Below are 16,419 nucleotides of genomic sequence, written 5' to 3'. Positions count from 1 at the left end.
TTTATATATATATATATATATATATATATATATATATATATATATATATATATATATATATATATATACATATACATACATACATACACACACACACACATATATATATATATATATATATATATATATATATATATATATATATATATATATATATATATATATATATATATATATATATATATATATATATATATATATATATATATATATATATATATATATATATATATATATATATATATATATATATATATATATATACCCACACATAAAAAAAATTGCTTATGTACAGACATCATCTGTACGATTACATAGATTTAGACTCTTATGAATTTGTGTGTATGTGAACAGCGCTAATACGAGATGGATAAGTATATAGTTATTAAGGTTTGTTTTTATGTTCAGTTAGAATGATTTCAAATTTTGGCACAAGGCTAGTAATTTCGGGGGAGGGGATCAGATAATTGCATCGATCCCAGTACTCAAATGGCACTTGTTTCTATCAGCCCCGAAAGAATGAAGACCACAGTCGACCTCAGCGGAATTTGAACACAAAACGTAAGAACGGACGAAATACCGCTAAGCATTTTGCCCGGCGTGCTAACGATTCTGCCAGCTCGCCGCCTGATGTTCAATTATAATTTTAAAAAACAAAACGGTTGTACATTAATCTGATGGACTTTTGTAGAGTACAAATTTATTATTCTTATACAAGAATATTGTTGACAGTGACTTCGAAGTCCAACGATTGCTTAGCTGACCGAATCTTCGAAGTCTGTCAACAACACTCTTATATAAGAATGCATAGATAAATGACAGACAGACAGACACAGAGACAGACAGACAGGCAGATAGATTAGATAGATATGTGTCAATATCTCTCCCTCTCACTTCCTCCCTCCTTCTTTCTCTCTCTCTCGCTTTCTTACTCTCTTTCTCTCTCTCTCTCTCTCTCTCTCTCTCTCTCTCTCTCTCTCTCTCTCTCTCTCTCTCTCTCTCTCTCTCTCTCTCTTTCTTCTCGTAAGTAGGTGAATATATTTATTTGTGGCAGTATACACAAGTGATACCGCACCGAGGGAGATTTATATTTCTAATAATTATATAATATTCTAACCAATAACCATAATATAAGCTTCCGTATACACACACATACACACACACTTATATATATATATATGTATATGTGTGTACATATATATATATATATATACATATATATATATATATATATATATATATATATATATATATATATATAATCATCAAGTGTTTGCATAAAGTTCTGCAAAAAGTATTTCGCTACCCACTCAACGAAAGTAGTCCATAATTTGAGGTGCCATAAAAATCTGTTTTCTGTTATGCCAGCCATATATGGTTCTATAAACCATTGCATTCTCTGCTGGCAATATTGGACGGTTTTCAAACAAAAACACTTCATCCCTGGGAGATCCACCTTTGAACAAATAATATAAACTGTGGTTCTGCTACATCTTCTTTGTGTTATTTTAATAAAAAAACCATGCACTATTGCAAGACCCTAATGCATTGTGTGTATATGTGTATATATATATATATATGCACACATAAATACATGTGTACGTTTGTGTATGTGTGTGTGTGTGTGTTTTTCGGATGTGCTTTTTTCGGCTTGACACGGTCTATAATTTCCTTCGTTTTTTTTCTAGTTCATCCCTAGGGGTTCTACCTCTGTACAAACAAATAGAATGCGTGTGTGTGTGTGTGTGTGTGTGTGTGTGTGTGTGTGTGTGTGTCTGTGTGTGTGTCTGTGTTTGTTATTCTATTTTCTTTTTATATTATGCATTATTGCAAATCCTTACTACATCATACATGTGTGTAGATACAAACTACATATATATATATATATACACACTCATATGTACATATGTGTATATGTATGTATATGTGAATATATATATATATATATATATATATATATATATATATATATATATATATATATATATATACATATATATATATATATATATATATATATATATATATATATATATATATATATATATATATATATATATATACATATATACATATAAAGATACGTTTGCATACACACACATATATATATATACTCATATGTACATGTGTATATATATATATATATATATATATATATATATATATATATATATATACATGTATATATATACACATGTATATATATACACATGTATATATACACATGTATATATAATATATATATATATATTATATATATATATATATATGTACATATATTTATATATGCATATATGTATGTGTGTGTATATATATATATACGCACACACACACACACACACACACACACACACACACACACATATATATATATATATATATATATATATATCTTCTGCGTTTCTTTTTCCTGTTTTCGTAGTTTCTTGATTTATATTGTTTATCTGTCAGTCATGCCTTTTTGCCAAGAAATACACTTTGGGACACATCTACATTATAAGTGCCACCACCATCATCAACATCATCATCATCATCACACATCCTCATCACACATCATCATTATCCATCATCATCATCATCATCATCATCATCCTCATCATCGCTGTCATCGTTACCCATCATCCATTATCCCTCGCCATTATCAACCATCATCTCCGCCAAGACCATCAGCATTATTATTATTATTATTATTATTATTATTATTATTATTATTATTATTATTATTGCTGTTGTTGTTGTTACGTTTCTCAGCTCTCTGAGCACCGCCTGCAAGCTACTCCTCACCAGCCTCAGCTGAATCATTTTCACGCTTCATTGACATCCTTACTGCTTCTCAGACGCTATGAAAGATAACTTTGCACATTAAAATAGATGTCAAATATCATCATTATTATTATTATTATTATTATTATTATTATTATTATTATTATTATTATTATTATTAGCTCCCTAATGACACAACCACTGTAATAACAATAATAACAATTATAAACTAAAACTCTAGCTAATTTTAGCCCAAGGCCGGCAGACTCGAGGAGATTGAACTTGCTGGTTATATCGACCGATTTTTGATTGCTACTTTTTTTTTTTTTTTTTTTTTTTGACTACACCCGGAGGAGTGGAAGGCAAAATTTGATTCAGACGGAATTTGAATTCACAGACGGAATTTGAATTCAGAAACGTAAGTAATCGAAAATATACTAGTAGGCATTTTGTCTGACGCTTTAACAATTCTGACAGCCCGCTGCCCTCGTAATAATAATAATAATAATAATAATAATAATAATAATAATAATAATAATAATAATAATAATAATAATAATAATAATAATAATAATAATAATAATAATAATAATAATAATAATAATAACAAAGACACCAGGACTAACAAATATATATAGCATACAGAAAATAGCACTACTAGGCACCGCATACATCCTACGTAAAACACTTTCAGTACAGTAACAATTAGAGCATCTCAACAAACCACATCACATGCCTAAGACACACACAGCTGCGCTCGGTAGAGCATCTAAATAACAGTCTTCTCTTAATACTTTTTATGTAGTGGTTGAAGGAAGCTATGGCTTTCGTTAGGAGTGGTCCACATAACCATTCATGATACAGGGACTGGAAGCCTATTTCAGTTCGGGAGTGAATCGTCATTACATGTCACTTAGTTGCAAACACATGTCATATAGCTGCAACGGAATGCTGTATTACCAACGATAATGTGATTTCTCTAAGACCGTTTACACATTTCTTAATACATACTGCTGTTATTACTTCCCTCCCTCATTTCATGCCTACATCGTAGATGGGTAGGTTTGCCAATAATAATAATAACAATAATAATAATTTTGGCATAAGGCTAGCAATTTCGGGGGAGGGGCCAGTCGATTACGTTGACTCCAGGGTTCTGGTACTTATTTTATCGACTCCGAAACGATGAAAGGCAAAGTCGACCTGGATCTGACAAAGGACGATCACATCTGCTTTTTGTCAAGGAATTGCTGGAGATGTTGTGGCCTCCGCACATGTCTGTACATCATCAACCACGGCATGCCCAGTCCTCCATTCAGCGGATGTTGACAACAAATGGAGCGCCCAACCAATAAAAAACGACCTTTCCATAGGAAGCGGAAGAATAGCCGTTCTAGTCTGGTCAGACGTGAACTGGGGCAATGCACGATGTTCGGGCAGTTTCAAGAAGATGGAGCCACCGCTCACACAGCGAAAAGATCAACAGAAGTTTTGAGAGAACTGTTTCCAGAACAGTTGATCTTAAGCAGATGACTAACCCCTTGCGATTATTTTTCTTAATCGTCTGAGCTAACCCCTTTTGATTATTTTCTCTGGGATCACTTGAAAGGTGAGGCGAACAAATATCAACCAACAACTATTGACGAATGAAAGACTGCTATACGCCAAACAATTTCAACCAGAAATATCACCAGAAATACCACCGGAAATTGACTACAGCTGTATATCGTGATTAGAGGCCATCATTTGGAGGATATCGCTTTCAAAACCAAATGAAACAAACTATTTTCCTTCGTTTTAGCGTTTTAAAAATATCTCTTTTAGCTTGAGCTTTTTTGCCAACCTGTAAGATACGGGATTTCTTTTGTCGCATTCTATATATCTAAAACAAAATATTTGGACATCACTCTTAGGGTTAGAGCACTTTGTAATGTTAAACTTTATATCCTAAACCCAAAACCTAAACCTAAATTCTAACTTTAACCTTAACCTTAAACCCTAACCCTGACTCCAGTCCTAACTGGAAACTGAATTTTCCTTTGTTGCATTGTAAAAACAACTGTTAGAGTTTCACGTTCCCGTTCGACAGACAGTTTTCATCACAGTGGTCCGATGAGCAGGAACGTGAAACTCTGAGTAACAGCTTATGGGGTAATTTTGCAATTTTAATAAAACCATATTACTCGACTTTTGGCATTCGAGTGCTATCTTTTCCACCTTGATTTGCACTTATGTGCTCACCTGTGTATGTATGTATGTGTGTATATATATATATATATATATATATATATATATATATATATATATATATATATATATATATATATATATATATATATATATACTTTATTTAAAAGCAGCAGAAATATAACAAAAAAACCGTTACTCTGAGTTTGACGTTCCCGTTCATCGGACAGTTTTGTTAGAAAAACGGTTTTTTTGTTATATTTCTGCTGCTTTTAAATAAAGCATATTACTCTACCTCTGGTATTTGAGTACTCTTTTTTCCACCTTGTTGCACATTTCATGTGCTTACTCCGGTATATATATATATATATATATATATATATATATATATATATATATATATATATATATATATACATACATATATATATATATATATATATATATACACACAGACATACACACAGACATACATACATACATACATACATACATACATACATACATATAACAGTGTGAAAGCCCGTCGTGTGCATTTACGTATGTGTCTTTGTGTCTGACCCCCACCACCCCTTGATAACCGGTGCTGGTTTGTTTATGTTTTCGTGGCTAGCTGTTCGAAAACGATATCGATAGAATAGGTACCAAATTGTTTTTCAAGTACTGGGATTGATTTGTTCGACTAATCCCTTCAAGCTGGTGCTCCAGCCTGGCCACAGAAAAAGTTTGACTACAAGTAAAATGATAAAGTAAGACGACTGATGAAACGTTAACGATTGTATTACAGAGCAACTAGCACTCTTAATTTAAGCATTATACTCTTTACTCTTTTACTCTTTTACTCGTTCCAGTCATTTGACTGTGGCCATGCTGGAGCACCGCCTTTAGTCGAGCAAATCGACCCCAGGACTTATTCTTTGTAAGCCTAGTACTTATTCTATCGGTCTCTTTTTGCCGAACCGCTAAGTTGCGGGGACGTAAACACACCAGCATCGGTTGTCAAGCGATGTTGGTGGGGGGACAAACACAGACACGCAAACATACACACACACATACATACATACATATATATATATATATATATATATATATATATATATATATATATATATATATATATATATATATACATATATACGACGGGCTTCTTTCAGTTTCCGTCTACCACATCCACTCACAAGGCTTTGGTCGGCCCGAGGCTGTAGTAGAAGACACTTGCCCAAGGTGCCACACAGTGGGACTGAACCCGGAACCATGTGGGTGGTGAGCAAGCTACTTACCACACAGCCACTCCTACGCCTATAAATACTAAATCTTAAAATTTTGTTTCAGCTTTAAGGCTACGGTACCAACGTTGTCATTAAGTTATAAATGGTTTGCAAATAGCTCATTTGTTCCTCAGATAATTCTTCAATCTCTCAATTCCCGGCGACCGATAAGACACCTCAGAAGGCTTGTTAACTTTCTACCCCAGTGCATACATGAATGTGTGTGTGTGTGTGTGTGTGTGTGTGTGTGTGTGTGTGTGTGTGTGTGTGTGTGTGTGTGTGTGTGTGTGTGTGTGTGTGTGTTAGGCAATGATAAAAAAAAATAATACAACACAAGATGCTTCAAAAATTTTCTGAGAGTTGTGTGTCCCAGAAGAAAATGGGCGGAACTAGATACGTTTCAAGATCTCATTCTGTTAGATGCCTGTTATAATCCTTAAAATATTGGATTGTTATAACACCCACTTCGGTATACAATATACTTAGTAAAACCAGGAAAGGCACGACTAACTGTGACCACCTGCTATGTACGATTTCTTGTATTGGCCACACAGGGCCCAACATTAAGGGGACATTACAAGGACGGACAAGTGGACGTACACAGTGTGATTACAATGAAAGGATTACAACGAAAATAACAAATATACTGAAATCGAATGAATATATTTTTAAAACTCCACAAAAGAAAATCGATAAAGAATTTAAAGTTCCTATTATTTACATCGCAGGGTTAATTGACCCTCCGCCGTTACCCGACGTATCCCCTTCTATCGCTGGATGGCTGCACTCAGCCATTTCCATTCATTCGCAACTTTCTTACGACTGTCGTCCATCTTTTATCACACGTTCTATGCGACAGGTATCCCCTCTCCAGCCGGATTTTTACTTTGGAGATGGTAGTTAAAATAACCAACCAGCCTCCGGTCAGTGATGAAGGTACCTATCGCGATCTTTTTCACACGTGTTCTCCATACTGTCTCTTTCAGCATAGCCACTACGCAGAGGAAACAAGCCCTCCTTTCCCTGTTCAGGGAGGAGGCGGTACCAATCTTAATAATAGATTCAGCTGATACCTGTACTCTTTCCCTCATTGATAACAGCTGCTCGATATAGGTTATCGATTCCTTAATTTCTGTACGTTGTACGAAGGTGTACAGGGCAGTTTCACTATCTCGCCCACACCTCAAAAAGATCGGTGAGATGGCACAACCCTGCCTTGACAACCTCCCTCGAACAGGTAAGGCAGATCGATAACACAACCAGGTCAGGGATTTCTGGTAATTATCCAGATAGCTCGACCCGAAAGAACAGGCTGGTTGATTTCTATCGAAGCCCAGAGTCTCCTCCAGGACATCGTCTGACATGAACTCTACCAACCCGCTATAGAAGTCCGCGGTGGAACTCCAGCTGCGGGTATTGCCCACCCGGGAGAGTAGCGTGAGTGCCTGTCACCACTCTAGGTGCCAATCACCCAGTATGGGTCTCCGCTTGATCCAAGGACCTGACTCCCGAAGGGAGGTTAGTTGCAGTAAGAGAAACTTCACGAGCGGTGACCACACCTGCTCACCATCCAGGTAGAGCCAGAGGTGCCCAAGCCTTAGCGCAAACTTGCGCATCTTCAGCCACGGCATCCCTAGCCCACCCTTTAACGGCTTTTGGCAGCAGATAGAGCGCCTTATAAGTGGTACGCCTCTCCACAAAAAGCGGAAGAGGAGACGCTCCAACTTGCTCAGCCACGAATCGGGGCAAGGCACGACGGTCAGGCCGTAGGGGATAACAGATACCATGTACATCTGCACCACCTCCGTCCTTCCTAGCAGTGATAACGTCCTTCCAGACCAAATCTGGGTTAGGACAGTTACCTCGCTTATGACCTCACTCCAGTTCTCTATTTGGAGATCCGGACCAAACCAGACCCCTAGCATCTTAACCGGACCTTCCGTCCAACGTCCCACGACGTTATTGGACGGCATCGACTTGCGCCTCCCTGCCTACTACGTATTCCGGAACTTCACGTATTTCTCTTTACTTATAGTGACTAGGTTATTCCATTCGTCACGTGAAATGGGTGCACCATTATTACTAATTCCCTACTACATTGTCGAAGAAGAAATCCTCTTATCCATCTTTGTCAAAATATGAACAACATAAATCCAGGCCAATGAATACGTTGACACGAGTGTCCAAAATGAATGGGTCCCAGACTGCTCTTGGTACTTTGAATACAGAGTCTGCCATAAAAATGTATCCACACTTCAGGAGAGGAAAAATCTGTATAGATATTTTAATTCAGTGTTATTGAAATTTATTCAGAGTTATCACAATTTGAAAGAAGTATTTATATTTATAAGGGTACTATTTATATTTATAAGGGTACTATTTATAAGGGTACTATTTATAGAGACTTTTCCTTTCTTAAAGTGAGTATGCTTTTTTTTTTTGTAGCGGTGGGGGAACTCTATATACGTCAGTTACCAGCCACTTCACTGAGGAGGCAAAGAGGAATATAAACATGCTTTCAGCAGTAATGGTTAGATCGCTCCAAAGCCTACCCAAGTGTGTCCCACCCATCAACTAATCAAAACTGCATTGGAGTAAGTATCCACAGCAGTAGTAAAATTCTATGTGTCGCTTAGGGACTCATTGTAGAAGTTTCACCTCCACATGACAGCTGTGAAAAGTTCATTATGGCAAGTGTATCTGTGGTCCTGTTTGCGCTTGCCATGAACATCCTACTAGAAATGGACGGCGTAGAAGTCAAGGGAACCAGAAACTGATGACAATACAAAGTATTTAGTCAGAAAGTCCTTCATGGATGATATTAGAGTCATGACACCATGAATCAAAAGAACACGGTGGACCTTGAGCTCACTGGAAAAGAGAGCTTCATGGTCACGTATGAAATTCAACCCAGAGAAATCTTGGAGTTAGAGCATCTTTAAAAGGAAGCTGACAAATAACATCTACAGCATCCAAAGGGTCTCAGATTCCCAAAAATCATAAATAAGGAACCCGATCGATGCTTCGGGAATGGTAATGTCAGTACCCTGAAGGGAATCTGTAATCCCAAAGACACGAAGACTTTACTAAACAACTTGATCGGAAGGCTTCAGGTGTGGGCTTTCCTGTACGGCGTCATAACTAAACTACAGTGGCCATTCCTGCTTTATGAATTTGCACCGACTCAGAGACAATAGAGAAATTGTGTAGAATATACGCCTGGGTGTTCTCCTAATTTTCAGTTTAGTAAACCTGTACAACACCTCTTAGCTCTACTTACTGAGTTCACCAGCTGTGAAAAAATTCAAAGCCACTAAGAGCAGTTAACGCACTGCGACCAGCTGAGGATAAAAGAGACGTGCCAACAAGAACATAAAGAGTATCAGGAAGTGGAGGCTCCAGGAAACTGAAAGAAGTGGAAACTAACAGCGAAAACTGGGGGATTGCTGGAGTTCTTTGTTAATAATGACTAGAGCTTGGTAACTAGAGTGCCAAGAGTTGGAGAAATGTCAATGTCGGGGGTAAGAAGTGGGGGCTAAAAGAGTAGAAGATATGAGATTCAACAGAGAAAGATTTTTGTGAAAAGGCAGTAGGACTTGCTTGCCAGAGATAGTGGATCCAGTAGGATTGCGCACTTGATTGACTACTGTCTTGGAGAAAATTTGGAGTACTGACTAAGGGAAAATATTTTTGCTCTCTTCCATCTATGTACAGTAGCTGACCCCTTGCCAAACCCGATTAACTTTAAATTCGAAACCAAATATAGGGACCTAATTGACGAGGCTCTTGTTAAAGAATAGCACTCATTCTTATTGAAGTTGATAGTTTGTTTGTGGTTTCCCAGTAAGATCGGCGCTCTATTTCCAAGAAAAGATTGTTTTGGAGCTCAAATAATTGAAACAAGTCGCCTACAAGGACATAGCTGAGACCAGATCAAAGTGGTTGTAGTTGGCAAAAGATCTACATAAAGTGCCTTCTGGCAGGTGAGAGCTAGTTCACTCCTTGCTGTCCAAACAGGCGGAGCATACAGGCTTAGGAAAGAAACAATTACAACCCTGATATACCAGCTCATAACGATGGGTTTCCAAATTTATGATAGCTTTCATGAGAAAAGCTAACAGAATCTTTAAGTGGTTTTCTGCATGAGATAAAGCATCTCTGAATATTATTCAAGCCATCTTTATCAATGTTCTTTAATAGATAGAAATTTGTGTTACAACATGCAAAGGGATTTGGGAAATGTCTGGTCGTGCATTTGTGGTTGCGTTTGAATGTTTGAGAGTGTGCAATGTTTGCATGTGAACATGTGTGTGCACAGATAGATAGATAGATATATATACATACATTCGTATTTATACATATTACATATATATATATATGCACACACACACACACACACACACACACACACACACATATATATATATATATATATATATATATATATATATATATATATATATATATATATATATATATATATATATATATATATATATATAAGCGAGAGAAATAGAGAGAAAGGTAGATAATTTATATACACAATTAGTGTGTAAGTATATGAGTGCGTGCGTATGCATGTAAATACAGGTGGTCGAGCATACACATTTATATATATATCTATATATATATATATATATATATATATATATATATATATATATATACGGCAGGCTTCTTTCGGTTTCCGTCTACCAAATCGACTCATAAAACTTTGGTCAGCCCGTGTCTATATTTGAAGACACTTGCCCAAGTATGCATGTATGTATGTAAGGGAGAGAGGTGGAGATCAAAAGAGAGAAGAGATACGTACATATATCATACGTACATATATATATATATATATATATATTTTTTTTTTTCTCCGTGTTTTTCTCCTTGTCTCCGTATTCTTTCTGTTGAAGAGCGTAGCTCGAAACTTCAAAGACTTTCCGTATTCCCGAGCGTCATACTAATATATACTTTTGTTATTTACACCACCTGTCCTCGTCTGTTGTTATTATTTGTATATTCTCCCATATATATATATATATATGTACGTACACACACACACACACATATAGATACATACATACATACATACATTTTGTCCCTAATATTATTATTATACATCAATATACATATATATACAAATATATATAGAGAGACAGACAGACAGACAGACAGAGAGGAGGAGAGAGAAAGAGAAAGAAATGAATGCCGTGTTGCACAGGTGTTTGCACGCATATACCTATGTCGCTGTTATCAAGTCCCCGGATCACCAGATTCAGGTTTTCCAACTATAATCCCGCCACCTCTCATTTCTAGACCATGCGTCAGTCATTTTATTAATCCAATTACTTGTGCATTGTGTTACAGTCTATGTGGTTAAGTATCTCACTGACACCGTTAAAGATACCCTTAACGTAATCTTAGGGTAGAATCAACATGACCCTGTATATTGACAGGGCTGATTCTTCAAATTACGGGTACATACAGTGCAACTTGAATTATAGTATTAAGTATTCGACAAAATATTTGTATCTTTAATGTAACATTCTGGAAGAATCAACGACACCCTGGGTATGTGACTAGATTGGCCCTTTGAATTACGGGTGTATCCATCTTGATTCGTCATGTAAGTGGCTGAGCACTTCACTGACACTTGTACCCTTAACAGACACCTGTACCCATTAGGCAGAATCAATATAACCGCGTACATGGCATCACTGGAATTTTTCAATAACAGAATGCTTACCCAGCTTCACTCTCAAGGGTTTGGTCCAGCAGACCCTTTGATAAAGAGACCCAAATTTCCGGAAGTGGCTTAACCGCTTGAGCATACCACAGACCCTGTTACCCTTGTTAGACACTCGTACCCGTTTGACAGAATCAAGATGACCGTATATGAGACATGGATGGATCTTTTCAAATACAAATTGCCTACCTAGTTTCACTCTCAAGACGCAGGCATGGCTGTGGAGTTAAGAAGCTCGCTTCACAATTACATGGTTTCAAGTTCGGGTAGGTTCAGTCCCACTTCGCGTCACCTTGGGGAAGTGCTGACCGACCGATGCCTTGTGAGGGAATTTAGTACATGTAAATTATATGGAAGTTCATCGTACATACATATAAATCTAGTTTCTGCGGATATATTCCTGGAATTAGCGCTAAGCTGTAATTAGCAGAACCATATGCACGCACACCCATGGCGGTGGGCAACTATACATACCATTCTGATAATTGCTGCTACATTACAAATCAGGCTGATGAGGAATAGACAAATGGTAAGAATTTGTTAAATCCGAAACCTGGTTCCTGTTTAATAATGATTTTTTTTTTTAGGTGATTTTAAATGTCTTGCCCGCTCACGTTTTTGGTATGCTGCTATATTTCATGTTGAGAACTTTTTAGACACAAAATGTGATCTATTTCTAGCGCATTAATTGTCCACGTTAGTGGTCGACGTTATTTTTAAAATGTACCTTAATCCCCTGAGATTGCAGATAATATTTCTGAATCTCTTTGATTCTTTAAATGTGCTGGCCCCCTGATAATTAATCGATATTAATTAATATATTAATATATGACTAATTACCAGATCTTATAATATATATATATATATATATATATATATATATATATATATATATATATATATATATATATATATATATATATATCCATCAATCTATTTATCTGTCTGTCTATCTATCTATCTATCTATCTATCTATCTATCTATCTATCTATCTATCTGTCTGTCTATCTATCTATCTATCTATCTATCTATCTATCTATACATCAATCACTCTATCTTTTTTTTTCGATCCCTTTTGATCGAACTCCTCCCTTTTCTTTCCTACGATCCCTTTTGATCGACCCCCCCCTTTTATTTATTATTTTTTTTTTTCCTTCCCCCTTCCAAAAAGAAAAGCTCTACATTGTATTTGTCCCATCTTCGTTGAGCCCTGTGTGGCTAATAAAAGAAATGTATCTATCTATCTATCTGATATTTTGTATCTTTTCTTTCAGCCATTAGATTGCGGCCATATTGGAGCACCGCCTTGAAGAATTTTTAGTCGAATGAATCAGTCTCTTTGCCGATCTGCTAGGTTACGGGGACGTAAACACACCAATACCTGCTGTCAAGCGGTCGTGAGGGACAAAACACACACACACACACACACACACATGTATGCACAAACACGCACAAACATATATGCATATATATATAGCATTTTGATCGAACCCTACGCGAGTTAACACGGGCTCTCCTAACGACAATGTAAACTTCATGTAAACAAAATATCCTTCGGACTGAGGAATAACTATCGGTCTCCCTCATCGTTTGGATAATTACTACTTCCGAGGTTCTGCTTGCTATGAAACACGTGTGGCCTGCATTTTATCTACTCCATTCCCTAATTCTTGTATATATACACACACATATATATATATATATATATATATATATATGGCAAAATTGTTAATTGTTAATTCTATTATTAATTGACGATTCCCTGCCCTCATTTCTTGTATATTTTATATATATAAATAGATAGATAAAACTTACTTGGAAAAGGATGCGTATCGTTCGATAATAATATAAATATATAATAATATAAATAATATATATATATATGTGTGTGTGTGTGTGTTTGTACCCCCTACCTATGGCTTGGTAACCCATGTTGTTTTGTTTACGTCCCCGTAAATAAATAAAATAAGGCTTTAGTCCAACCGGGCCGATGGCAGAAGAAAATATCACAACGCAAGACCTCACGATTTCGAAGTCAAGTGGCTAAACTTCCAGTCACAACTGCGGTAAGATATATATATATATATATATATATATATATATATATATATATATATATATATATATATATATATATATATATGCGTGTGTGTGTGTGTGCGTACAGATACATGGACATACGCGCACATATATAGCAATACACAGTATTATGTTTACATGAAGACATTGTTTATTCAGTAATCTATTGATGTAAATATCTATGGATGTATCGTGCATGTGTAACTGTATCTTAAGGAGACATTTAGATAGATAGATCGATAGATCGAGAGATCGATAGATAGATAGATACATACATACATACATACATACATACATACAAACTCAGACAGACAAACAGACAGACAGACAGACAGACAGACAGATAGATAGACAGACAGATAGATAGATAGATAGATAGATAGATAGATAGATAGATAGATAGATAGATAGATAGTTAGATAGATTGGTGCATACATATGTGCCTGCATATATGCATACATATATGTATGAATGCATGCATACATACATACGTACATACATATATCTAGATAGATGGATAGACAGACAGACAGACAGACAGACAGACAGACAGATAGATAGAGAGAGAGAGAGAGAGAGAGAGAGAGAGAGATAGGCAGATAGACTGATAGATATATTGTTAGACAAGGAGATACAATGATAGATGGGAAAGAGAAAGAGAACGAGAAACATAGACAGGACAGAGAGAGAGAGAGAGAGAGAGAGAGACGGGGGGGGGAGGCGGTCAAGCAGAAAGAGACAGGCGTTGAGAAAGACACAAGTTTACTTCCATAAGAGCGAGACCTGTTACAAAATCAAACGGGGTGGAATGTTTAAAGTGATAAAGGGTAGAAGTGAAAAATGAAAACACACACATCTTCGGCAGGGTATACCGAGAGTATTTAAGAACTTGAAATTAATTATCTACCTACCCGAGAAGGACGCAGACGAAGAGGGTTAAAGACACCCGGTTATAGAGGGTCACGGGTGGCTGCATTTTTTTTTTTCCTTTCCTATCTGTGCTGTCCTGCTCTTTCTTCAAGTTTGATGTTCCTGTCGTTCTCTAGGGTTCTTGGTGTTGATGTTGATGTCGTCGTCGGCGGCGCCGTCGTTCGTCGTCGTAGTGTGGTTGTTGTTGTTGCTGCTGCTGCTGCTGTTACTAGCGGTGGTGGTGGTGGTGGCTGTTGTTGTGGTTGTGGTGATGCTACTGGGATACAATGGTAAGTTCGCTTCTGTTGTTGTTGCAGCTGTTGCTGATGTCGACTGTAGTCAGTCGCAGAGTTTCTAAAAGCTGCAATTTTTGGTTTTTCTCGGTAACGCACCAAACACACACACACACACACACCAGGGCACACACACACACACACACACACACACACACACACACACATCAAGGCACACACACACACAACGCACACACACACGCACACAACGCACACACATACACACACCAAGGCACACACACACACACACACACCAAGGCACTCACACACACACACCAAGGCACTCACACACACACCAAGGCACACACACACACACGCACACACGCACACACACACACACACACACACAAACACACGCACGCACACACGTAGACGAATACTTTCATTTATACATGCATGCTACGCACATACATACATATACATACACATACATACATAGTTACACATACACATACAAGCATACACACGCACATACGTTCATTTATACATAGCACATACATACGAACATATATACATACTCACACACAAACCCCAGCATACACGCACATATGCATTCATACACATACATATACACACACACGCATACATATACAAATGCATACATATACACCCGTTTGCGCTCACTGCGAACACCTACACACTAACTGCACGCCAACACACACACACACACACACACACACACAACACATTTCTTCAACTCTCTCTCTCTCTCTCTCTCCCCTCTTTTCTTCCTTTCTCCCTCTCCACTTTTCTACCTCCCCCTCTCGCTTTCTCATCTTTCTCCTCCTCCTACCCCATCTCTCACTCCAACACAGTGATATCTCCCAGTGTTTGCTTTGTCTGTCTGCCAGTCAGTCAGTCAATCTTTCTCTCTTTCTCTCTTTACCTTTCTCTCTTTTTCTCTCTTTCCCCACACACATCTACACACATACACGCATAAACACACGCACACACATTCTTTCACTGTGTTTCTCACGCTCTGTCTATATCGATATGTATATATGCATTTATCTATCTATCTATCTATCTATCTATCTATCTTCTGTCTGCCTATCTGTCTATCTATCTATCTATCTATCTATCTATCTATCTATCTATCTATCTATCTATCTGTCTGTCAGTCTGTCTGTCTGTCCGTCTGTCTTTCTCCTTTATTCCGGTGATGTCTTTGACAGTAATAAT

The 16,419-nt window shown here is 36.9% G+C and overlaps 1 protein-coding gene across 1 annotated transcript in view; it reads right to left on the bottom strand.

Moving 5' to 3' along the window:
* Window positions 1–16,176, bottom strand: part of LOC106882652 (acetylcholine receptor subunit beta) — a 46,520-nt gene extending 30,344 nt beyond the window's left edge. The window contains exon 1 of the mRNA XM_089341641.1: window positions 14,947–16,176. Within this exon, the coding sequence (XP_089197767.1) occupies window positions 14,947–15,011 (65 nt within the window). The 5' untranslated portion in view covers window positions 15,012–16,176. The remainder of the gene's footprint in view (window positions 1–14,946) is intronic.
* Window positions 16,177–16,419: the final 243 nt, after the last annotated feature.

Source organism: Octopus bimaculoides, chromosome 25, assembly GCF_046866305.1.
Source record: "Octopus bimaculoides isolate indiv1 chromosome 25, ASM4686630v1, whole genome shotgun sequence".
In the NCBI taxonomy this organism is placed as follows: domain Eukaryota; kingdom Metazoa; phylum Mollusca; class Cephalopoda; order Octopoda; family Octopodidae; genus Octopus; species Octopus bimaculoides.
This window is presented reverse-complemented; position numbering and strand designations above follow the sequence as displayed.